At 40.7% G+C, this 27,283-nt stretch overlaps 1 protein-coding gene across 10 annotated transcripts in view; it reads right to left on the bottom strand.

Moving 5' to 3' along the window:
* FAM81A (family with sequence similarity 81 member A) overlaps positions 1 to 27,283 on the bottom strand; it is a 126,229-nt gene that overhangs the window by 27,035 nt on the left and 71,911 nt on the right. For all 10 annotated transcript variants that reach the window (XM_027571997.2, XM_027571999.2, XM_027572002.2 and 7 more), the window contains exon 4: positions 9,706 to 9,824. In XM_027571997.2, the coding sequence (XP_027427798.1) occupies positions 9,706 to 9,824 (119 nt within the window). The remainder of the gene's footprint in view (positions 1 to 9,705; positions 9,825 to 27,283) is intronic.

The following is a 27,283-nucleotide window of genomic DNA, read 5'->3' as shown; positions in this document are numbered from 1 at the left end:
TAACTAAAACTCTTTATGATTGTCATTATTTTGGATCGCTTACTTCTTGTTTCATAATATACTCTCATTATTGGTCCATGCATGGCTCACTTTATTCAGTTAATTGTTTTTAATAACTGCTCCCATGAAAGTAAGCATTTTGAATCTTGTATCATCATTCCCTTGTTTTCCTATTAAGATAATTAATTAAAAGCCAACAAACACACTTTTAACCACAGAGAACAAACTGATGGTTACCAGAAGGGAGGTGGGGTGGGTGGGTGAAATAGGGGATGGGGATAAAGGAGTGCACTTGTGATGAGCACCAGGTGATGTATAGAATTCCTGAATCACTGTGTTGTACACCTGAAACTAATATAACACTGTATGTTAACTATCCTGGAATTAAAATTAAATTGACTTTAGACAATTAATTGCATACACACATGTATGTAAGTACATGTATATGTACATATGTATGTACATATATAATAGCATGCATATTTCTCAAAAGTATGTATATGGATGTTTTAGTTGAATTTAACTTTTACAAAAGGCATTATGTCATATGCAATATTTTGGTACTTATTTTTTCCACTTATTATATTGCTAAGACTCATCTATATTGCCATATGCCACTGCAGTTCATTTTGACAACAGAATAACATTCTATTGTTCATTATAATTTACTTGCCCATACTCCCATTGATGGGCACTTTGGGTTATTTCAGTGTTTTGCTATTGTGAATGATGCTGTTGTGAACAGGACCCCTTGTGGTACAAGAATTTCTCTTATGCAGAAATTGATGGATCATGGATATGGGAATGTTCAACACTGGAAATGTTCAATATCAGACTCCACTAACTCATACTCCCACTAGCAATGCATAAGAGCTCCTAAGAAGCTACAACCTATCTAAATGCTTGGCATTTTTAGATGTCAACTGTGTGAAAAAAACATATTTTGTTGGTTTCTGAATTTTCATTTCCACATCATCCACAGATGTTAAATCTCTTCACATGTTTATTGACCAATTATGTTTCTGCTTTGGTAAAATGTCATTCACTTTTCTTACCCATTGTTATACTGGGTTGTTGCAATTATTCTTATTAATTTGTAGGAAGTCTTTATATGTTCTTAACACTAATCCTTTACCAGCCAATATCTTCCACAATTTGTAATACCTCCTTTTCATCTTTAAAGGGTCTTTGGATGAGCAATGTTTTAAATTTTAATATAATCAAATCCATCCTCCCCTTGTCAAGAAAAAAACCCTCCCCTACCTAAAGGTCAAAAAGATATTCATCTATATTTTTCTATTAAAAATTTTTAAGTCTGATGGACATTGGGGAGGGTGTGTGTTATAATGAGCACTTGGTATTATATAAGACTGATGAATTGTGCACAGACCTGTACCCCTGAAACAAATAAAACATTATATATATGAATTGAATTTAAATTTAAAAAAATTTTTAATAAATAAGGAAAGCAAAACTTAGAAACCCCCAACGAGAAAAATAAAACAAAGTTTTTAAGTCTTATTTTTAGCATTTAACCCCTTTCCCCATACAGAGCTGATTTTGTATCTGGTATGAGGTAGGAAAAAAATTATTCTTTTTTGACATGGATAATATATTTTTCAGCTCCATTCATTGAGCAATCCCTCCTTTCTCCACTGATCTGCTATGCCATCTATGACATATATCAAACATCCCACACATCTGTCGTTCAATTTGCATACTCTCTATTCTATTCCATTGTTTACTTTTTCTATCCCTAAGCCAAGAGCACATAGTTTCATAACAAGTCTTGCTATCAGGTAAGGCAATTCTCCCCTCCCTGGTCATGTTCAGGAGCATCATGGATATTTTTTGACTCTTAACCTTTACATATAAACATTAGGGTCATTTTATCAAGTTCAATTTAACACTCTGTTGGGATATTAACTGGAATTTCATTGATTCTGAAAATCAATTTGAAAGAATTGATATCTTTAAAAATATTAAGACTTCCTACCCTTGAATATATCTATCTCCATTTACTTGTTTTATTATTTCTTAATCAAATTTTTAAAAATTTTCCCTATAGCAGTCTTGAACAATTTTTGTTAGATTTCTGCCTAGTTACTATATATTCTCTGATTTTATTTTAAGTATGTTTTCTAGATATTTGCTATTGTTTTATGGTAAGGAAACTGACTTTTTTTTATTTTTTTATTATGTTAATCACCATATATTACATCATTTGTTTTTGATGTAGTGTTCCATGATTCATTGTTTGTTCATAACACCCAGTGCTCCATGCAGAGCGTGCCCTCTTTAATACCCATCACCAGGCTAACCCATCCCCCTACCCTCCTCCCCTCTAGAACCCTCAGTTTGTTTTTCAGAGTCCATCATCTCTCATGGTTCGTCTCCCCCTCTGACTTACTCCCCTTCATTCTTCGTCTCCTGCTATCTTCTTTTTCTTTTTTCTTAAAATACATTGCATTATTTGTTTCAGAAGTACAGATCCGTGATTCAACAGTCTTGCACAATTCACAGCGCTCACCGTAGCACATACCCTCCCCAATGTCTATCACCCAGCCACCCCATCCCTCCCACCCCCAACCACTCCAGTAACACTCAGTTTGTTCCTGAAATTAAGAATTCCTCATATCAGTGAGGTAATATGATACATGTCTTTCTCTGATTGACTTATTTCACTCAGCATAACACCCTCCAGTTCCATCCACGTCGTTGCAAATGGCAAGATCTCATTCCTTTTGATGGCTGCATAATATTCCATTGTGTATATATACCACATCTTCTTTATCCATTCATCTGTCGATGGACATCTTGGCTCTTTCCACAGTTTGGCTATTGTGGACATTGCTGCTATAAACATCGGGGTGCACATACCCCTTCGGGTCCCTACATTTGTATCTTTGGGGTAAATACCCAGTAGTGCAATTGCTGGATCGAATGGTAGCTCTAATTTCAACTGTTTGAGGAACCTCCATACTGTTTTCCAGAGTGGTTGCACCAGCTTGCATTCCCCCTCCACATCCCCACCAACATCTGTCGAGGAAACTGACTTTTGTGTATTAATATATCTACCCACCTTGCTAAGTACACATTAACAGTTCAAAAGAGAAGAATATCTGACTTGAACGGATGCAAAAAACACTTGAGAAAAACCAATACAAATTCATAGATTCTTAATGAATTAGGAATGTAAAAAAACTTACTTAATCTGATAAATCTATGTTAAAAAAAAAAAAAAAAAAACTAGAGCAGGGGCACCTGGCTGGCTCAGTCAGTTGAGTGAGCAGTTCTTGGTTTCAGCTTGGGTCACGATCTCAGGGTCCTGGGATCCAGCCCCATGTTAGGCTCCATGCTCAGCATGGAATCTGCTTGGGATTCTCTCTCCCTCTCCCTCTGCTCCTCCCCACTGCTAGTGCATTCTCTTTCTCTTTAAAAATAAATAAGTAAACTTAAAAAAAAAAAAAACCTACAGCAATTATCTTTCAAAATGGAAGAACACTGTAAGAATTTCATTGAAATAAAAACCAAGAGAAAGATGCCCCCAATCACAACATCTACTTAACATTGTATTGGAGGGTTTAGCCATTGCAAAATGACAACAAAAAGAGACTAAGGATACAAGGATCAGAAAAGAAGAAATAAAATTGTCATTATTTACAGATGATATGATTGCTATAGAAAACTCCAAACATCTACAAATAAATCATTCAAATCATAAGTGAAACTAAATAATTGTACTGCAGTAAGTTTGATGTCTATCTCCCCTACTAGATAGAATATAAATTGCAAGCAAGAGGGACGATATCTGCCCTTTTCATCACAAAAACCCTAGTGTCCAGTACACTGCTTTGCATGCAGTAGAGGCTCAATAAATATTATTGAATGAGTGAACATAAAGAATATTTACTATGTACCACACACTGTGCAAGATCCTTGATACGTATTACTTCATTTCATCTTCACAAATCATCCCCATTTCACAAATGATGGTTAAAAAAAGCACCAAATACAGACCCTTCTTTTTTGAGTTCATAATTTTTTATCAAAATATTTAAATCTGGGGCGTGGCTCAGTCAGTTAAGTGGCTGCCTTCAGCTCAGGTCATGATCCCAGGATCCTGGGATCGAGCCCCACATCGGGCTCCCTGCTCAGTGGGAAGCATGCTTCTCCCTCTGCCTGCCACTTCCCCTGCTTGTGCTCTCTCTCTGTGTCACATAAATAAAAAAAAAATATTTAAAAAAATTTTAAATCTTATTGGGGGACATCTGAGGTCTGAACATACCATGAAATTAAAAAAATATATATTATAGAAAGACTTTATTTTCCAACCCAAACACAGCTTTCCGTTTAGAAACTGTCAGATATTGGGCGCCTGGGTGGCTCAGATGGTTAAGCGTCTGCCTTCGGCTCAGGTCATGATCCCAGGGTCCCGGGATCGAGTCCCACATCGGGCTCCCTGCTCCTTGGGAGTCTGCTTCTCCCTCTGCTTCTCTCTCTCTCTCTGTCTGTCATGAATAAATAAAATCTTTAAAAAAAAATAGAAACTGTCAGATATCACTACATCAGACCAGTTTCATTATCTTTGCAGAGCTGTTTGAGGTACAGATTAAGTTTGAGAAAGTTATTTAGAAAGGTCTCAAAATTATCCTGATGCTCATGGCTCACTGATTTTCACTAGTGATAGCTTGGGTTCAGTATTACTTCTCACTTGGAAACACAAATACTACAACATAAATTTCCATTAACACCAAGGAGTAGTTACATAGATTAAATTACGGCACCCCCATGTAGCAGGACCCTCCATGTCCAAGGAAGTAGAATGCTAGATCTACATGCATACTTGAAGAAAGCCCACAATATATTGCTATGCGGGAGCACTGAAATTGCAGAATAATATATATAATACTTGGTAAAATTAAACTCACACTGTTAGGTAATTGTTATGCTGCAAATCATCATATTACTATGATGATAAATTATCACCTTATAACTATGTATAAAAAAAGTCTAAAAGGACAGACAGCAGGCTGCTAAACATTAGTTACCCGTAAGGAGTAAAACAGAGCAAGGGGCTGGTGAGCCTTCATTTTTTTATGTTACATGTTTCATAATGTTTCTGACTATTTATTACCAGCACATTTCACTTCTATACGTTTATAAATAAGGGGACAAACCAGTGGGGGGGCGGGGCACGGTGTGTGTGTGTGTGTGCAGGGTAGGATACCAAAGCCTGCCATCAGAAAACACACACAGTGGAATCAACTCCCATTTTCTTATGTTAAAAAGAAAGTTATCCTTACTCTCAAATATTTCAGGAAAAAAAACTTACATGTGAAAAGAATAATAGAGTAAATAAATGTTAACACTTGTGAATCTTGCAAATTTTCTGTAGGTTTCAAATTATTTCAAAATAAAGAGATAAATAAGAAAAAAGGGGGCAGCTATATAGCTGTCTTAGCTAATATCTAATTAAAGGCATCATTCTTGTCTTAAAAAAAAAACACTCATAAAAGACAGCCTCAGGGTTCTAAATATAGCTGTGTGCATGGCTCAACAGCTTTTGTTAAACAAGAATTCACAATGAATCTGACCAGTTGCCCTATTTTATCCCAATGTTATATTATAGATGAACCAATAATGTAGTCATTCCAAAATTTCCCTTTTCAGGTCTTTAGATAGCTGTCTCCCAGGTGCAGTTCTTGGTTGTGGCCCTCATACGGCAGAGTAACTTTTCACCTGGTTATCAGATCAATGGTCGGGATGTGGTCAGAAGTCCATCAACAGAGTCCCAAACATCTAGCAATGGACCTGACCAGGCAACATGCTTAAGCAGAATGTCTCTTATAGTCTGTGACACGGTGGCATAGCGCACCAAAGGCAGTGACATTTAAAACATTAAGTTGTTCATATTCCATATTATTATTACCTATAATATATATAATAATCCCTGCATATATACAAAATTAAGCCCTTAACGGCAGGCAATAATTTAATTGAATCAAATTGTAGAGCAATTTATGTCACAGGGTATTGTCAGAAACAGTAGATGGGCACCTGGGTGGCGCAGCTGGTTAAGTGTCCGACTCTTGGTTTCAGCTCAGGTCATGATCTCATGGTCGTGAGACTGAGCCCCAAGTCAGACTCCACGGTCAGTGCAAGTCTGCTTGAGATTCTCTCTCCCTCTCCTCTGCCCCTCCTGTTCATTCTCTCGCCCCCGACCCAATCAATCAATCAATCAATCAATCTTTAAAAAACAAACAGCAAACAAACAGTAGAGCAATTTACCAGCAATTAATGGAGCCTAAGATCTGGGTGTGATACCTGCAGAGGCCGCCAGCTTAATAAAAGATCGGGGAAAGAGACAGTCAAAGAGAGTCTTGCTAAAACCACTGTCTTCACAGGATGACTGAGCACCAGATGCTTTATTTTGCAGGGGAAACAGACATCACTAAAATAACCCAGCCAAGTCACTAAACAAACAACAACAAAAGCAAATGGGGTAAGGGCTTGTCAACATCCAGGATTGCTATGCTCTCTTACCTAAAATGTCCAGTTCTTATTAAAAATTATGAGACACACAAAGACACCAGAAAATGTGAACTAAACACGGAATAAAAGCAGGAAAAGAAACTGCCAGTGAGAGGGAACGGGTGTCAGATTTAAAAGACACAGACTTCAAGGCAGCCATAATAAATGCGGGATGATCAAAGAAACAGAGAAAACACCCTTTAAGAAGTAAAGGAAGGTATAATGACAAAGTCTCATCAAGTAGAAAATATCAACAAAGAGACAGAAATAATTTTTTAAAAGGACCAAATGGACCCAATCAAGAAAATGAAAAGAAAACCCTTAGAAAGGGGGAAAACTTTTTCAGCTCAGGTATCTGATAAGTGAACTGAATCTAGAATATATAAAGAACCTCCTACTGCTCAATAATAAAAAGACAATTAATCCACTTAAAAATGGGCAAAGGATCTGAATAAACAGTTCTCCAAGGAAGACGTACGAATGACCAATAAGCACGCTGAATGATGTTTAGTACAATTAGTCAGTAGGGAGATGCAAATCAAAACCACAAGACAGGGAGGGAGCCTGGGTGGCTCAGTCATGAAGCATCTGCTTTCGGCCTAGGTTATGATTCCAGGGTCCTGGGATCGAGCCCCGCATCAGGCTCACTGCTCAGCGGGGAGCCTGCTTCTCCCTCTCCCCACTCCCCACTCATGCTCTATCTCTCTCTCTCTCAAATAAATAAATAAAATCTTTAAAAAAAAGGGTTAAATATAGAGTCACCACATTACACAACAATTACACTCTTAGGTATATCTAAGAGAAATGAAAACATATGGCCACACAGAAACTTGTATGTGAATGTTCGTGGCAGCACTATTTATAAGAGCCTAAGATTTTTAATCTGATAATGTCTAATTTATCTCTTTTTTCCCGTGCACCTGGACTTGCTTACCTTGAGGGAATTTGTGCGTCTGCCTCAGTCTGCAGCTATCTCTCCTCTAAGGCTCTGATGCCACAAAAACAGACCTTGTAGAGGAAACTGGAAGTGGCCGCTGAGCAGAAGGCCAAGTAACGGACCAACTGTTCCAGTAGGAATGGGAAAGCTGAACTCCCTTAGCTCCACTTTAGGGGGGAGGGGAAACCCTCTGAGAAAGTCCTGTTCAGAGTGTGCCGCTCTTAGTGGGGTAAAAAGGCGTCTCTCTCCTCCACGCAGAATCACAGGGGAAGCCGCGGAGCCTGCTTTCTATCAGTGAATCACCAGTGGATCCATAAACGCTAGAAAATAAAACCTGAAACAATACAGAAGCCTAATAATTTAAGACTATCACTTAAAAAGTTCATACCCCTGGGGCGCCTGGGTGGCTCCGTCGATAGAGCATCCGACTCTTGGTTTTGGCTCTGGTTGTGATCTCAGGGTCGTGAGATCCAGCCCTGTGCCGAGCCCTACATCGGGCTCTGCATTCAGCATGGGGTGTGCTTAAGATTCCTTCTCCCTCTCCCTCTGCCCCTCCCCTGCTCACACTCTCTCTCTCTCTCTCTCAGATGAATAAATAAATCTTAAAAAAAAAAGCTCATACTCCTCCAATTCAATGCAAGAAAGCTAAAACTTCGCCAATGAATTTTTTTTCACGTAAGTTGATTTCAACAATAAGTCTCATTAGCATTCTGGGGATAGACTAGTAGAGCCACAAAAAGCAAAAATAGGGGGTGCTCACAACAAATGTTTGTGATTGTTTCAGAGTAAAGTATTTGTTGCATAGGCAGATCCTCAAATTTTCCAGAAGTCCCTGCTCCGCCCTGTAGCTCTGAAGCCCTTCTAATTCCTCACTCTTCTGGGAGGTATCGCAGAAAGGGGTTGCTTTTAAGCCAATCTCCACAAAAAGAATCCAGGTTTTTCAGTCCTGTTACAGTGATTTTCTAGATCATTAATTCATCCAAACATTTATTGAGTATCTACTCTTTTCCAGAGAACTGTTCTATGCACACATATTACAAAAGTAAAAGATACGGTACTCTGCCCCAAGACAGTGAAGAAAACAGACAGATTCAATAGAACAGAATGCTAGGGGAGCTCAGGAGAGTGGCCTATCAGGGAAGACTTCCTGGAGGAGACAACACTTGAGCTGAACTTGAAACGCTGACTAGAAGTTATAAAAAAGGGGGAAAGGCATGCTGAGTGCAAGAACAGCATGTGCAAAGGTACACAGATAGGAGAGCATGGCCCATTCAGGGAATAACAAATAGCGGATCACTGCTGAAAGTTACAGTGCCAAGGGTGAGAGAGATAAGGAAGTCAGTGGGGTTCATCACCAAGGGTCATACTAAGAAGACTGGAGCTGACCCAAATGAGAATAGAAAACCACACAACTAGGCCTACATTCAATCCACGGAGCCCTGTGCTATGAGACTGATGTTCACCCACCAGACCCAAACACACATGCCCAGCATTCAAGGTCCTTCATGTGCTGTCTGCACAAATACCCCAACACCACCCTCCTCTGCTCCACAGAGGCTTTGGATCCTGTGGGTCCTGTTCTTTCTTCCATCCAACCCTTTACAGACCACCCTCATTTTCACATCAGCCTGATTCGAACAGCTCCCGTGTAGACTTGTACTTGACTCTTAATGGCAGCAGAGGGCAGAAGCGGCCCATAAATATTTTAGAAATCGTTCATTTCCAACAGGTTCCTGGGTGACTCCAACGCTGCTGGTCCACAGAGCATGCTTTCAGTAGCAAGGGGATGGAACAGCGCCTTCTATACTATCTGAGGTCAAAGATCTCTTTTTCTAAATTTCTAATCTATGGCAGACCAATATTTTCAGAAAATAAAATAAAAATAAATTACAAGGAAAATGAAAATTTTAAAAGAGACACACAAAATTAAGTCTCAACTTTATCTTATTGGGGTCAATAAACGTAATATTTCGAATGCCAAATTACACAGGTCAGCTGCGCTCTCCCGTCAACATTTACTTCCCTGAACACAGCATCAACTGCAGCAACATAAGAAATCATGGCATGCTCATAATCAGGTGTAAATTCTACCTTAGATTTTACGGGCAAAGGAGGGGATATACTAGAAGAACACAAAGAATTTGCTTTGGGGCTTTGTGAATATATACTTTGTGAAATGGAGTTGATGAAAAACAGCTCTTGGTAGATACAGTCCCACACATCCGACCACCTACCTTGCCACTCTTCCCCGAAGGTCTCCCAAACCGGAGAGCTGACGCATCTCCAGAGTCTTTAAGGCAGAATTCGTTCCGTAGCTGATGTTGTCCCGGGCCCGGATCTGCTCCTGGAGTACCTGGGCAACACAAAAAAACACCAAAAGGGTCATCTGAGAATGTACATGCTGCCACAAAAGCATTTTCTACTTTTGGCAAAAATAAGAACATTTAACTCCATTCATAAGAGGCTCCTTTTTAACAGCCACCTGATATACACGTGTACAGAGAAGCAGGGGCTTGGAGAGACCTGAGATCTCACACAGACCCAGTCCCTTAATCTGCCACTAAAAACCCTGAGATTTGGGTGTCACGTGACTTGGTGGAGGCCCCCCCCCACTCCCACCCGCCCCCCTCTCCTGCTGCTGTAGGACGGGGCAAAGCTCAGACTGGGACTAAGACCCTGGACATTTGCTATACAGTTCAGAGCTCTTTCTACCACCCCAGGCTATTTTTCAATAGTCATTGCTTTAAGTGAACACTGCCTAAATTTATCAGGAAGCAAAAAATTAAGAGCAAGCAGGGACAGGGATGGGCAGGGGTTGTCAAACAGGTCCAAATTCAGTTCCTCTAGCTGTGTGATCCTGGGCAAGTGTGTAAAGTTCTCTTAGCTTCCTTGTCCTCCTCTGTTCAAAGGTGACTGTACTCTTCAGGGCACTGTGAATGTTACAGGAGATAGAACATAGGAAGCACTTATAATGCCTAGCATGTAGCAAGGACAGCAAATGCTGATCTTCTTCTAGCACTTATCTGAGAACAGTATTTATGCTGGAAAGGCAGAATGGTGTCTCTTAGAAAGGCATTAAATGAAAGCAGAACGGCTCGAAGATCAGGTGGCCCAGCGGAAGCATGGCCTCGTGGAGCATCCATCCTGGGAAATCCTCGAAGGAATGATGGAGATGGGGATGGTGAGGACAACCCCTGGTTGTTTACTGAGCACGTACCAGACAGAGGAGCCTGGTGCTGCTGCATGCTGCCATGTACCAAATCAAATCCACGCTCTCAGGACCCCCATGTTATGGGCCAGGACTGAGGCACAAGCAGCTGGTATGATACATCCAAAGTCACATGGACGGCAAGGGACCAGCCAGGACTGACCCAGCAGCCTGGCTCCAGAACCTATGCTGTAACCGCTCTGCCATGCTGCTCCCCAAAAAGGAAAGAGGTTAAGCTGAAGCACGACAGACAGACAGACAGACATAGACAGACAGATAGACAGACAGACGGACGGACAGACAGACTAGAGAACCTGAGTCCTAGGTCACAGGAGACCACTCAAAAGCAAAAGGTTATATCCGACGTTTCTTCTATTTCCTTATTTTTTCCTACATGCCTTCCTTCCCGTCCTCCCCTTCTCCACCCTGATTCTGTCCCTCACGCTGTCCACACCACCACTACCACCTTCCCTCCCCTTTGCAAAGAAGCCCTTGATTTCTTATATCTTTTCCCTTTCAACCATTTAAACATTTTTGTCTATTTGATTAACGTCAGCTTCATATTTTTATTCTTCTTGCTTCCTTTTGGGTTGACTCACTCTTTTAGCTATTTTACAAGATGAGCATTGAGTTCCTTTATTTATGTCTTCCTTCATAATGAAGACTTTATTTAGAACAGTATTTGCTGTGTCCATAGGTTGGGTGTGAAGTGCTTTCCCTTTTACGGTTTTCAGTTTTGAATTCCTCTTTGCTCTGATGACATTGAGGTATCTAAGGATTAGAGTTGTGTTTTTTCATTTTCAAGCAGTTAAGTTTTTTGGTCATTTTTCTTATTTATTTCTACTTTTACTGGCTTAGGATCAAAAATATGGTCTGTGATATGTTTAGTTTTTTGAATATATTAGGGTTTGCTTTGTGGCACATGTTTATTAAATGTTTCATGCAAAAAAACCAGTGCAGGAACAAAAGGTTCAATATTGTCTGTTAAGACTGAGTTTGTTGATTCCATTATTCACTCTCTCTAGATCTTACTTATTTTTGGTAGATCTCTCCATCTGTGAAAGATGTTTTATGAATTCCCCCCTTGTAAAATATTTTCATCAAGTTCTCCTTACATTTTTAACACTTTCATTTTATGTATTTAGCTGCCATCTTATTTGGCACATACAGATTTGTGATAACAGTGGCCATAACCATTACACGATAACCTTCTCTTCTGATGTGGTGCTTTTAATGTTGTTTCTTCTCGCCTAATATTAACATTGTGACCATGCTCTATAAATAAGAGAGCAAACACCTGCTTGGTCTAACTGGACGCCAGGCCCTATTCTGCATGCTGTAGGTATGTTAACCCACTTAAACCTCACAGAGTACCCTCTGAAGCAGGTACCACCACTATACCCATTTCATAGGAGGTGAAATCTCGAAGATATTAAGCAGCTTGCCCAAAGCCACAGTTATTCTGGCTCCACAGAACACCTTCAATCATGACACTGCCCTCTGTTTGTGTTTTCATTCAACCTTTCATCTCGCTTTATATAGACAATGTATGCTGCTTCCTCGCTCCTTTTCCTTATTTTGACAGGTTTAATCGGGTTGCCATTCACCGTCCTCCCTCCCCTTGTGAACTGGGGAATGTTCCTGGCCATTGCTAGTCCATGAATGTCTTCCTTCCCTTCCCCGCGTCCATAACCACACGCGTCTACTCCAGGCTCTGTTCCCACGGGGTCCTCCCCCTCCTCCAAACGAGACACTCGGCAAACCTCACGCCCACCCTCCTTCACCCTCCAACCCAAATGCTTATTGGGAAGGATTTTACTTTTCTTCCCTCACCCCAACTCGACTTTGCTAAAATAACTTGGGACTTCTAGTTGGGTTATAATTAGAATTTTGCTTGTAAAATGTCGCTTCTATTTCAATAATTTTTTCTTCTTTTTTCAGCGCTTCTGTTACCCAGTCCCGGGCATCCTTCAATAGCCATTTACATGAAATACTCTAGGTCTTGTTTTGTGGATCACTGACTACCTTTGGGCTTCTCCTTTTCATTTTCCCCTATCTTAGGGTCTCTGTGTAGACTCCCTAACGCTTTCCTTAGATCAGGCGCTTGGATAAAGACTGAATCCCTGCCACATTGATAATCCTCCTTCCCTCACCCTGAAGGGTAGGGATCAATTGAAAGGGTATGGAATTCTTTTTTTTTTTTTTAAAGATTTTATTTATTTAATTGACAGAGAGAGAGAGAGACAGAGAGAGAGGGAACACAAGCAGGGGGAGTGGGAGAGGGAGAAGCAGGCTTCCTGCCGAGCAGGGAGCCGGATGCGGGGCTCGATCCCAGGACTCCAGGATCATGATCTGAGCCGAAGGCAGTCGCTTAACCAACTGAGCCACCCAGGCGCCGCAAAAGGGTATGGAATTCTTGACTTCAAGGCCTTTCATCCCAGTGAACTTCGAGACTGACAGGTCTGGTGCTTCTTCCTCTCTACATTTCTCAGCTCCTTATACCTAGAAGTTTGTAAGATTTTGTTCCTCTATTTTGGAGTTCAGTTTTATCAGAATGTACTTAAGTGTGGATTTTTTTTTTTTTATTTCAATTCTACCTGGAACTCAGTGAAATTTTCAATCTGTTGTCTCAGATTCTTCTTCTGTGTAGTAGCTATTGTTTCTTCTCCATCTGTTTCTTTGTCTCCTTCTGGAACTCCGATTATTCACATGCCCTAGATCTGTCCCCTGAGTCTTCTATCTTTCCCCTCATGGTTTCTCTCTCTTTGTATTTGGCCCTGATGTTCCAGCATCTCTTCTACTTTGCCTTGTGGGCAACTAATTCATGAACGTAATCATCCTTGCCTCTAGCTCATCCACTGACTTTTAAAAAATTTAAGTTCGAGGGAGAAATTTTATGCCGTACCCAGATCTCTTTAAGCGTCCTGTCTTAGTCAGCTGGGGCTACAAGAACAAAATGCCACAGACTGAGTGGCATTTGAACAACAAACATCTATTTCTCGAAGTTCTAAGGCTGGGAAGTCTGAGATCAGGGTGCCAGCACAGTCTGTTCCGGTGGTGGGGGGGGGGGGGGTCCTTTCCCTGGCTTGCAGATGGCTGTCTGCCTTCCTTCTCACTGTGTCCTCACAGTGGAAAAACAAAGCAAACGAGCAAACAAACAAATAAAAAGCAGAAATAGACCCATAAGTAAAGAACAAACATGGTTGCCACAGGGGAGGGGTGGGGGATGGGCAAAAAGGGATGAAGGGGAGTGAGGGGCACAGGCTTCCAGGTATGGAATGAGTACATCACCAGGATAAAAGGCACAGCCTGGGGGATACAATCACTGACACTGTAATAGCATCGCATGGTGACAGAGGGTAGCCACCCTTGTGGCGCACACAGCACAACACACAGACTTGTGCACAGATGTACCTAAGTTGTTTCTGTGCTGCCTTTTCTCAACTGTTCTTTTTTAAGTATGCAGACAACTGCACTTACATACATTTTTTAGGATTTTCAAACTCCCTGGTAAAAAAGCAGAAATTAGCAATGTGAGGCCTTCGTGTTTTCCCTATTGGAAACCTGGTTGGAACCAGTAGAGATGGGAGTGACAGTAAAACGGAATATTTCACTGAAAGGAATGTGGAACTGCTAGACCTATCTGTTATTTGCTATAGTTTCCAGCTTTTTCTGAATGAAGAAAGCTCTATTAAGAAGAATGCAAACCAGCTACAATACCTGTGAATGACAAAACGTTAGTCATCTGAACACATTCTTGTAAGAAAACTTGAGATCTGACTAATCTGGTTCTGACACTCTCCCACTGATGAAAAGGCGCTGGTGTTGCCTTTTCATAGGAAGTAACACTTATTCGTTATAGTTTATAGAAAGCAGTACGTACTTTTTACATGTAATGCTTCAAACCTTTGTTTATTATAAGGCTTAAGACCAGGGGTTCTTAAGCATCTTTAGGGTGCGTAAGAATCCCCAGGTGGCTTGTTAAATACACAAATCCCTGGGCCCCACCCCCAGAGAGCCAAAGCTCAGAAATGCAGAAGTTCAAGGCCCACAGACCCCTGGAAGAACACTGCATCAGATGCTACAGAAATGACAAAGGCTATAACCAATCCTACTTCGTCTGAGTTGTCTCTCAATCAAGAAATCACTAAGCAAACAAAATGAACAGCAACCCACAAAAGGGGTGCGAAAAATAAACACGGTTTTTAAAAGGTTCAATCTTTCTAGTAAGCAAAGAAACAGAAAATAAAAGGCATACCATGATAATGCACCACTGTGGTGTGTTGATAATGGGGGATGCTCTACAAGGGTGGGGACGGGGAGTCTATGGGAACTCCGTGCTTTCTGCTCAGTGTTGCTGTGAGCTTACACTTCCTCTAATGAAGTCTATTGACAATTAAAAATTAAAAAATCATACCATTTTCTTATATTAAAAAAGCAAATATTTTTAATTTATAATACTAAAATGTATGTCGAAATTAAAAATGCACAGTTGGCCCTTCCTAATACATCTTTCTGGGACATGATCCATCAAAATATATTCACAATGTTCATAACCTTTGATCCAGTAACTCTAGCTCTTGAAATTAATCTTAAAGGAAATAATAACAAAACTGACAAAAACGTATACACAAAGATATCTTCCTAGTTAGATATACCCAGTATTTTCCAAGGTATCTATACATTGTTAGGCAACCAGTTAGAAGATCGTGGAGAGCTTTTAAAAATAAGAGAAAATGTGTACAATTTAATATCAAGCAAAAAGAAAGGGTACAAAATGAATATACAGCATGATTCCAGCTGTGTATAAGATACCCATAAAATAATACTAGAATATTAACGTTTTGCTACTCTCTAGAGGGGGATTATGTTTGCTTCCTCTTTTTCTATATTTTCCACAAAGGCCTTACATTATTTTTATAACCAGAAAAAAGTGTGTGTGAGTGTGTGTGTTTTAATGCTTACAAATAAGAAAAGCCCATTTAACTTTCAGAATTCTTAAGCAGATGAATAAGATATTGTATCAGGAGTGCTTTCTTTGAATAATACAGAAAAGAATTACATCAAAACTTAATGAGATATTCATGTTACTGAAAAGTTATGTGAAAATACAAGGTATTAGAGAATTCTCTGATGAAGCCTCAGAAAAACAAACCCTCTGTACAGCCAGTAAGGTTCCCTAATTTGTCATTCTGGAACAATGTATCAAAGCGATGTGTTTACTTTAAAAAGGTTACATCCCTACTCTATCATCCCACTCCATTATTGTCAGTTCAATTCAAGAACCTCTTTTCTGCATGTTCATCATGTGCTGTGCCCCAGGCCTGCCTTCAGGGAGGGAACTCAGCTGCAGCAGCAGACTACAGAGCGGTAAGCACATGGCCTAAAACCATACCATAATGTTTCACAGAGCAAAGAGACACTTGGAAAAAGTGATATCCCAAATCTTCATTTATTTTTTCTAAGATATGACCTATCTTTACAAAATCTCCCTTCCCGAAGACAGTAGGAAATGGCGCTCCCGTATGAGCCCTACAACACTGTATCATGCTGTGCGTGCAAAGGTGATATGGACCCATGCCCACCCCTGGACCTCGCTCACCCAGACAAGTTAGTATTGCCTACGGATGGTCTGGAAAGAAACAGCTCTGCTTGTTTCTCCTTCTCCAACTCTTCCCAGATTTGTGAGGACTTGGAAAAGAAAGTATAACTCCAGTATCACCTGGAGAAAGGCCCAACTACGACAGGGCGGGGCCTCCTAAGATAGTATCTCCCTACATGGCTTTTTCATCTTTACGATAGGACTTAAAACTTCCCAGAGTTCCAGCTTCATATCAAACTGCCTTCTTGGCATTTCCATATGGACATTCAAGGGGTCCCTACAATTTGCCAAGTCCTAAACGAAGTCTCTCTGCCTTCAATGTGCCAGAAGTCCTGTCAGGTCTACCTCCGAAACGGATCCAGAACCCATCCACTTCTCCCCATCTCTACCGGGACTCCTCTCACCCTAATCACCTCGCCCCTCTACTGCCACGGCAGCCCCCAACCCATCTCCCTGCCTCCATTCTTGCTCCCTTACAACTCTTCCCCATATAGTAGCCAGAGTGATCTTTTTGAAACACAAATCAGTCTGTAAGCAACAGGAGGGCAAGGGTTTTTATCTGTTTTATTCACTAATGTTTCCCTAGAACCCAGTGTTTGAATTAAGTCCCTTTGCTTAAAATTAAATAATGGCTTCCCATTTCCAAACTCCAAACTTCCCATCATAACTTCCAAGGCTAAAGATCTGGTCCTAGCCCCACACACCCCACCCACCTGCCCCACTCATTCCACGACACTCCAATCCCATTGGTCCTTCTTCTGCTCCTCAAATACGCCAAGCTTCTTTCTGCTTATGGCCTTGGAATCTGCAGCTTCCTCTCTCGGAATGTTCTCTGCCCTGTGTGTCTCCTCCCCCCACACCACCACCTTGGCTTGGCTGGCCCCCTCTGTCACTCAAATCTCAGTTCACACGTTACCTAACCCACCCTCTTCCTGGAACAGCCCCACAGTCACTCTCCTTCATGTTACCAGAGCACCAGACTAAGGCTGAAATTACCTTGGTTACTTAGTGTTTACTGGCTATAAACCCTACTAGAATGTGCAGCAGGCCGAAGAGCAGGAGCCTTGCATGTCTAGTCACTGCTGTAACCCCAGTGCTCCTAACAATGCCTGGCTCCCAACAGAGATCAATTAACTTAGCTCCGTGTTCTAGGACTTGGTCTTCCACATTCAAGTCTCAGAGATTATATTTAGCCAGTGTCCAGAGGTAATCAGGTCCTCAAAGATGGACTTGGGCAAGCTTAAATGTATTAGTGACAAGGGCAGAGAGCAGAACACCAATTTGTTAATTTACACTGAAAAAACTCTATCAACAGAACTGAATAAATACTCAAATTGCATTCAATTCACTGTTTTCTCCCTCTAGAGTCAAGTCACATGACAAGCCACATCTAGTGGGTAGACTCAAAACAAACTGAATTTTGATAATGGTATGGTTAATTACATGTCAACCTGACTGAGCCAAGGGATGCTCAGATAACTAGTTAAACATTATTTCTAGGTGTGTCTGTGAAGGTGTTTCCAGAAGTGATTAGCATTTGAACTGGTAGATGTCCTTCCCAAAGTGGGCAGGCATCATCCAATCCTTTGAGAGCCATGGTAGAACAGAAAGGAGGAGGAAGGTGGCATTCCCATTCTGCCTGAGTTGGGACATCCATCTTCTCCTGCCCCTCAGCACTTCTGGTACTCAAACTTGGACCAAAGTCTACACTCTTAGCTCTCTGGCTCCCAGGCCTCAGGACTACACCACTTGCTTTCCTGGGTCTCCAGCTAGCAGATGGTGGATGGTAAGACTTCTCAGTCTCCATAATCATGTGAACCAATACCTTATAATAAATAAATAAATAAATAAATAACCTATTGGTTCTGTTTCTCTGGAGAACCCTGACTAAGACAGATAACATCAAAGTCCCTCTGCTGATAAACCTGTTCCAATGGGAAAAGATCACAGCTGCAGGCTGAAATTCCCTGTTTAGGTAAAATATATGAAGTCCGGCAGCCTAGACTCTCTTTGCTGACTGTGCTAGATGCACACTAAACCAAGTTTCCATCTGTGCATCCAACTATACGTTAACATGATTGTCCACACCTCTGCTGTGACAAGCTAATAAGGCACAACTCTGCACTATCACTTGAGTTCAGGGAAAACTCTCCAGTAGCCCATTTGCAGATTATTAAACTAACAAATCATGTACAACCGAATCAACAGGTGAGGGCTTGACACAGTTTCCCCTAACCTAAGTAGGTCAAAGCCACCCCACACCAGACAGACATGAAGCCTGAGCACATGGAAATCAGGAGTAGGTCTGCCGATTCCAACCAGCAAGGTAGCAGACCCCACTGCCTGGCTCCCCAAAGTCTAAAGACACAGTGAAAACCCTTAGCACACATGGGGGTCTCAACCACTTCCCAAGCCATCAAAGTGTCATGGAAGGGGAAGCATACCACCAACAAAAGGGCCATGGACTGCTTATCAGGAGTCGGCCTCTGGAGATTGATAAAATCTTAAATGAAAGACAATACAGATAATCTAGACATGTATAATTCATAGTTGACCACATTACCTCTTCTAAATTTACAATGATGATGATGATTTGTGGAATGTTTCCGAGGAATAAATAATTGATAACATACTCCCCACATCATAAGGCAAACTGCCAACGGAGACAATGGGTGGGGATGCATTAGAACAATAAATTCTTTCATTCAACATTTATCAAGCACCTACTATGTACTACCACACAGGAGTCATCTGTTTTGATACTGGAATCTGCTGATAAAATATGGGCAATAATTACAGGGTTTTGGAAGGGCCAGGGTCCCCCAGAGCCTTTGATTATGAAACATTTTTTGAGTTCCTACTATGTGCTAGACAGTGTGGTAGGTGCTAACAATAGAAAAATTAAGATCCAGTTCTAGCTCTTGAGGATCACATAGGCTAGTTTGACAATATATTTTACTTTTCTTCCTGTGTACTATGATCAGAGTCACATGACAGAGAATCATAAAGACTTATCAAGGCAAATTTGCCAAGATACAGTATTAACATGTCTCAATTTAAATAGCTCTATTAAGAGTCTGGAGTGAACTTTACATCTTGAGATGGCTACTGCTTTAGTTTTGTGATACAAAATCATCCACAGGGACAGATTTTAACAAAACAAATACCCAGTAAAATTGTATTTATTGAACTGAAAAACAAATGTAAACCAGTAATAAGAATAATTTTAAAACCAGGCAATTCACTGAAGAAATTCATTAAAAATCTAAAGACAAGGGTGCCTGGGTGGCTCAGTTGGTGAAGCAACTGCCTTTAGCTCAGGTCATGATCCCAGAGTCCTGGGATCAAGTCCCACATTGGACTCCCTGCTCAGTAGGGAGTCTGCTTCTCCCTCTGACCTTCCCACCTCCACTGCTTTCTCTCTCTCTCTCAAATAAATCTCAAAAAAAAAAAAAAATCTAAAAACAAGGGGGCACTTAAGTGTCTCAGTCCGTTAAGTGTCTGACTCTTGATTTTGGCTCAGGTCATGATCTCAGGGTCCTGGCATCAAGCCCCATATTGGGGATCGAGCCCCACATTGAGCATCATGCTCAGTGGGGAGTCTGCCTGAGATTCGCTCTCTCCCTCTCCCTCTGCCCCCCTCCACGTTCCTTCTTTCTCTCTCTAAAATAAATTTAAAAATATTTAAAAAAAAAAAAAGGAGAAAAGAATTTAAAGACAAGGGGCACCTGGCTGGCTCGGTCGGTAAAGCATGCGACTCTTGATCTTGGGTTTGTGAGTTCAAGTCCCACACTGGGCATAGAGCCTACTTAAAAAAAAAAAAAAAAAGAAAAAAGAATCTACAGTCAAAAATATATCTCTCATGTCATTTAAATACGGTTTGAATATCTTCACACCTCTTTTCTTTAAATATGCAAATATTGCCTTTGCATAATACCCACCATCCCAATTTTATACTACTTATAAATAAAGACTTCCTTTTAGTACTTTTTAAATTTTAATCTACACCCTGGTTTTACTTTAACAAATTTTGGCTACAATGTGGCAATTCTGATATCTCATCAAGCCTCCTAATTTTAGTTATGTTTGGGTAAACATGCTTAGACTCATAATATATATGAAACCATATAATTAGTGTTTCATATTGGAGTCTATTAAATTTCCAAACTTCCTTCTGTTACTTTACAATGATATATAGTTATTACCAGTTATAAAAAGTAAATGCTCATACATGCAAAGTACATTTTTATCAGAATCAGATTTTACTCAGTTTTTCCTTTCTACAACGGAAATCATCTTTTCATTTGCAAAACCACAAATCCAAAAATATATGTAAATGGGAAAGAGTACTGTCTGGTTCTGACAAGAATAATCATCACATACAATGTGTTTTGGATGGAAAAACAGCAGAACTGAAATTACTTTAAAACTCACTACATTGTAAATCGCTCAAAAATCACATTTTAAAAACACACCTTAAGAAAAATAATTAGCAAAAGCCTACAGGACTGATGACTGGATGTGCAAGGACGTTTGCTAATAACTATAATGGAGCAATTTAATGAACTTGCATCAAAGGAATGATGGGGTGGGAGAGAACTCAGTGAGAACTAAAGCTAGAATTACCTACTTTCATGAAGAAATCTTCCTGAAGGGGTAGAGATACTCAGAAAGCAAAGAATGGTCGAAAAGCACTCCCTGTCACGTTTGAGAGTTGGCTATCTAAGATCAGAGTTCTAGAAGAGCTTCCAAGAGGGAAAGGAGCATATTTTGGGATTTTAACAATCTGGGTTTAGTCTCAGCGCTGCCACTTCTTGGCCTTGAGATCTCAGACAAGTGCCTTCACTTCCCTGGGCCTTGGATGCCTCATCTGAGAAGGTTGCAGTCTGTACAGATGACTCCAGGGTCTCTTCTTCTTCTCTTTCTGCTACCAGCAAATCTGCAACTGGCCTCACTATGAATTGGGCATTTATTCACTTAATAAGCCATTCATGGCATTTTGCTCCAAACACTGTGCTGGACAATACATAGATGACTCAGACAAGGTTTCTTTCTTTTTGAGGAGTTCACAATCTGTTGGAGAAACAGACTTGTAAAGAAACAATGCCAGTCCTATTCAGTAAATGCTGTGGTAACAATCGCAAGAGCTGGGTGCACAGGATACCTTTTAGGGACAGGGAACTCAAGGCAAGGGAGGAGCTGACAGAGAGGTCTTCTTATAATGAAAAAAACTATTAAATAGCATTTAGGGCTTCACTGAGCTTAGAAATTATGTTTTAAAATGGTTTTGATCATTGTATTAGTACATAGCAGCGACCAAAGAGGAAATTATTCCTTGGTCCCACAGTTGCAGCCAAAGCACTATCACCTTTTATGATGACAGCAAAAATTAAGGCCAGGGTTTTCTTGTTTTGTTTTTTCTTTTTTTTTTTAATTTTTAAATTTCATTTATTATTTTAAGCCCTACGCCCAACAAGGGGCTTGAACTCATAACCCCAAGATCAAGAGTCCCATGCTCCACTGATTGAGCTAGTCAGGCGCCCCAAGTCCGGGATTTTCTAAGGGCACAGTTACATTCTATGCTTTTACCTGAGAACAGTACTGCCAGAATAGGTTGGCTCCAGTCTCCAGTCTGCCTACCGACCACACGAGCAAAGGGAAGCTAGCTGACTATCTCCAGGGAAATGCTGGGCATGGAAAGAATGGAGAGGTCACAGTATTTTCTGACATGAAACATAGGGGTGTTTGTATTTGTTTATGAAACACTTCTTTGCCATTGGTTAAGGGGATGGGAATGTGAGAATCATGATTTATCCCCAACTGCTTCGATTTTATCTACCTCCCTCTCTAAATTTTGGGTACAGCAGGGATATCAGCCCCCTAATATATCTCTACCCTTTTCCAAAATTGAAATCCTTAAGTTGGGGTTCTTCAATTTAGTAAAGATGCCAACCTGGGGTTGGCAAGTTATTCAGCCTCTGGGATAAAACTGCTTTAGCACTGGGGCGCCTGGGTGGCTCAGTCATTAAGCGTCTGCCTTCGGCTCAGGTCATGATCCCAGGGTCCTGGGATCGAGCCCCGCATCGGGCTCCCTGCTCTGCAGGAAGCCTGCTTCTCCCTCTCCCACTCCCCCTGCTTGTGTTCCCTCTCTCGCTGTGTCTCTCTCTGTCAAATAAATAAAATCTTTAAAAAAAGGGCGCCTGGGTGGCTCAGTTGGTTAAGCGACTGCCTTCGGCTCAGGTCATGATCCTGGAGTCCGGGGATCGAGTCCCACATCGGGCTCCCTGCTCAGCAGGGAGTCTGCTTCTCCCTCTGACCCTCTTCCCTCTCGTGCTCTCTATCTCTCATTCTCTCTCTCTCTCAAATAAATAAAATCTTAAAAAAAAAACTGCTTTAGCACACAAAAAGAAAACTGGAAAGATCATTCTAAATACCAACACCACCTTCCAAAAACATGTAGCTTATCTACAGTGATCTTTTAAACTTCCTATGCCCTTCTGATGTCACTTGAGTTCTTTGGTTACAGGCAATGGAAACCTGACTCTGGGCGAACTTAGGGGAAAAGATGGAATTTATTGGAAGGATTAGGGGAGAGAGGCACACGACCAACAGGGCAGCTGGGGATGCAGACTGAAAGGGACATAAAAGGTGCTTCCTAGAGTTCAGGGGCAGGAACACTGGCCAGTGTCGTACAGGCACAGCTGCTGCCAACCATTTCCACTCCTTGGATAGCTCTGTTCAGGTTTCAAGTTCCAGGGAGTGAGAGTTTCAATGCTCTGGCTTTATTTATGGGTTCCAATCCTCTCTAGCTAAAAAGGTGATAAGGCACCTGATGAACAGCCATCTAGTTTGTAACCAATGAAAGAAAAGTAAATACCAAAAGGAAACCAAGTTTCTGTAACCAAAAGAAATTGGAGGGGCGCCTGGGTGGCTCAGTCAGTTAAAAGCCTGACTCTTGACATCAGCTCAGGTCATGATCTCATGGTCATGAGATGGAGCACTATGTTGGGCTCTGAGCTGAGTGTGGAGCCCACTTAAGATTTTCTCTCTCCCTCTCCCTCTGCCCACCCTCCCCGCCCTCTCTCTCTAAAAAAAGAAAGAAAAGAAAAGAAATTGGATGGATACTGTCAGTCACCAAAACAACAAAGATCCAATACATCCCCTGAATAACAGATATAAAGAATAATCCTTTTCTTTAAACATCGTAAGTACAGACATTTTAGAACCCTGATGACAAATGTATTTTAATTAGGATAAAATTTCAAGTGAAACCCTGTCCTTGGTGCAGGTATGTGAGAATCTCAATGAATAGCGAAAGTTGGTAACCATGTGGTACACCAGGACCTCACTTAGGTATAAACTAAGTGAGAATTATCACCAAAAAAAAAAAAAAACAGAAAAAACACTATGTACACAGTTGCCATCAAAGAGTGAGGATAGATATATTAATATCAGACAAAATCGAATTTAAGATAAGAAATATTACTATAAAGAAAGACTTTTTTTTTTTTTTAAAGATTTTATTTACTTGAGAGAGCATAAGCGGAGCGGGGGGGGGGGGCAGAGAAAGGGAGAAGCAGACTCCCTGCTGAGCAGGGATTCCCGACGTGAGGCTTGATCCCAGGATCATGGGATCATGACCTGAGCCGAAAGCAGACGCTTAACCATCTGAGCCACCCAGGTGCCCCAAAAGAGAGACATTTTATAATGATAAAAAGGTCAATATATTGGGGCGCCTGGGTGGCTCTGATGGTTAAGTATCTGCTTTCGGCTCAGGTCATGATCCCGTGGTCCTGGGATCGAGTCCCGCATCGGGCTCCCTGCTCAGCAGGGAGCCTGCTTCTCCCTCTGCCTCTGCCTCTCTCTCTCCCTGTCTCTCATGAATAAATAAATTTTAAAAATCTTTAAAAAAAAAAAGGTCAATCTATCATTATGAATGTATATGCACTGAACAACAGAACCCCAAAACACTTGAAGCAAAAACTAACAGAATTGAAAGGAGAAAAAGATAATTCAACAGTAAGAGTTGGAGACTTAAATAATTAGTAGAACAAGAGTCTCAATAAGTTTAAAAAGATCAAAAATATAAAAAGTATATTCTCCACCCACATGGAATTAAATTAGAGCTCCACAATAGAAATAGGTTTTGGGAAATCCCAAACCTTTGGAAATTAAACAACAGACTTATAAATAACACATAAGGCCAAAAATAAAGTCACAAGTAGAAATTTAAAATATTTTCAACCGAATAAAAACAAAAACACAACATACCAAAATTCACGGGAAGCAGCTAAAGCAGTGCTTAGAGGACACTATATAGCTTTAAACACCATTATGAGAAAAGGCTAAAGATCTCAAACAAATTACCTAAGCTTCCACCTTAAGAAACTAGAAAGAGGGCGCCTGGGTGGCTCAGTTGGTTAAGCGACTGCCTTCGGCTCAGGTCATGATCCTGGGGTCCCGGGATCGAGTCCCGCATCGGGCTCCCTGCTCAGCTGGGGGTCTGCTTCTCCCTCTGACCCTCTTCCCTCTCGTGCTCTCTGTCTCTCACTCTCTCTCTCAAATAAATAAATAAATAAATAAATAAATCTTTAAAAAAAAAAAAGAAACTAGAAAGAGAAAAGCAAACTAAATAAAAGCAAGGGAAAAAAGGAAATCATATGGAGTTCAAATCAATGAAACAGAAAACAGAAAAGCAAGAGAAAAAAAATGAATAAAACTGAGAGTTGGTTCTCTGCAATGATTAACGACTCAATATGGCAAAGATAGCAATTCTCCCCAAATTGGTCTCTACATTCAAAGCAATTTCTGTCAAAATATCAGTAGGCTTGCAACTAACAAAGAGATTTACTTTCACCAATGTGTATCACAGAACTCTTCCACACTTAAATTTTTCGTAATTATGTAATAATTAAAATAATTATATAATTACAAAGAATTTTTCAGTAGGCTTTTCTACAGAAAACAACAAGCTGATCCTAAAATTTATATGAAAATGCAACCGCCCTAGAAAAGCCGAAACAATTTTGAAAAAGAAAACAAAGTTGGAGGACCAAAGTACCTGATTTCAAAATGTACTGTAAAGCTAGAAATTAATTAAGGCAACGTGGTATTGGCATAGGAAAACCATTCGGATCAACAGAATCCAGAAAGAAACCCTTATATTTTATGGTCAATTGATTTTCGACAAAGGGACAAATGGGAAACTTTTCCTTGGGTATCCATATGGGGGGAAAAATAACTTAGACCTTTATTTCATTTTTTACATGAAGAGGAACTGGAGGTAGATCACAAACCTAAATGTAAGAACTAAAACTAAAGCTTTAGAAGAACACATAGGAGAAAATCTTTGACCATGGGTTAAGTAAACAGTTTTTTTTTTTTGAAGATTTTATTTATTTATTTGATAGAGCGAGAGACAGCGGGAGAGGGAACACAAACAGGGGGAGTGGGAGAGGGAGAAGCAGGCTTCCCGTCGAGCAAGGAGCTGGATGCGGGGCTTGATCCCAGGACCCTGGGATCATGACCTGAGCCGAAGGCAGACGCTTGACAATTGAGCCACCCAGGCACCCCAAGCAAACAGTTCTTAAGACACAACACTAAACACTAAAAGTACAAACTGTAAAAGAAAAAACGGTAAGCTGGACTTTATTAAAATAAAAAAATGTTGTACTTCAAAAGACACCATTAGGAAAATGAAAATACAATGAGAGAAAATATTTGCACATCACATATATGAGAGGATTTGTATCTAGACTATCTTAAGAATTTTACAACTCAGTAATAAGACAAATAACCCAATTTAAAAATGGCTTCTGAAACATGCTACAACATCAAGCTAAGTGAAATAACCCAGACACAAAAGAATACTATATGGTTCCATTTATACGGCGTACCTAGGATAGGCAAATCCACAGAGACAGAAAGCAGAACAGAGGTTACCAGGGGCTGAGAGGAGTGTGGAATGGGAACAGTGTTTCTCTTTGGGATGATTAAAAAGTTCTGGAAGTGGGTTATGGTTATGGTTGCATACAGTGGTAAATATCTTACCACAATTTAAAAATTAATTTAAAAAAATGGGCAGAAGACTTGGGTAGACATTTCACCAAAGCAGACATGCAAATGACCAGTAAGTACACGAAAAGGTGCTCAGCATCATTAGTCATCAGGGAAATGCAAATTAAACTACAGTGAAATACCACTACACATCCACTGTAATGACTATAATCCGAGACAGATAATACCAAGTGATGATAACAATGTGGAGAAACGAGAAATCTCATACATTGCTGATGAGACTGTAAAATGTGTATATCCACTTTGGAAAATTATTTTGCTATGTTTTAAAAAGTTAAATATAAGCAGGGCGCCTGGGTGGCTCAGTTGGTTAAGCGTCTGCCTTTGGCTCAGGTCCTGATCCCAGAGTCCTGGGATCAAGCCCCACATCGGGCTCCCTGCTCTGTGGGAAGCCTGCTTCTCCCTCTCCCTCTGTGGCTCCCCCTGCTTGTGCTCTCTCGCTCTCTCTCTCTCTGTTAAATAAATAAATAAAAATCTTAAAAAAAAAAAAAAAAGGTTAAACATAAGCTTACTTTAAGACCCAGGAATTCCACTCCTGGTAATTTACCCAAGAGACATGAAAACATGTCCACACAGGCTTGTACACAAGTGTTCATTCATGGCAGCTTTACTCATAATAGCTAAAACCTGGAGACAATCCAGGTGTTCATCAATTAATGAACAGATGAGCAAGATGGGGTATAGCCATACAATAGGATATTACTCAGAAACAAAAAGATATAAGCTATAGGCATACCTTGTTTTATTGCGTTTCCCAGATTCTGCATTTTTTTTTTTTTTTTAACAAATTGAAGGTCTGGGGGCGCCTGGGTGGCTCAGGCATTAAGTGTCTGCCTTCGGCTCAGGTCATGATCCCAGGGTCCTGGGATCGAGCCCCACATCGGGCTCCCTGCTCCGCGGGAAGCCTGCTTCTCCCTCTCCCACT

Source organism: Zalophus californianus, chromosome 6 (genome assembly GCF_009762305.2).
Source record: "Zalophus californianus isolate mZalCal1 chromosome 6, mZalCal1.pri.v2, whole genome shotgun sequence".
NCBI classification, from domain to species: domain Eukaryota; kingdom Metazoa; phylum Chordata; class Mammalia; order Carnivora; family Otariidae; genus Zalophus; species Zalophus californianus.
The sequence above is the reverse complement of the archived record's forward strand: the minus strand, read 5'-3'. Positions and strand labels throughout refer to the sequence as shown.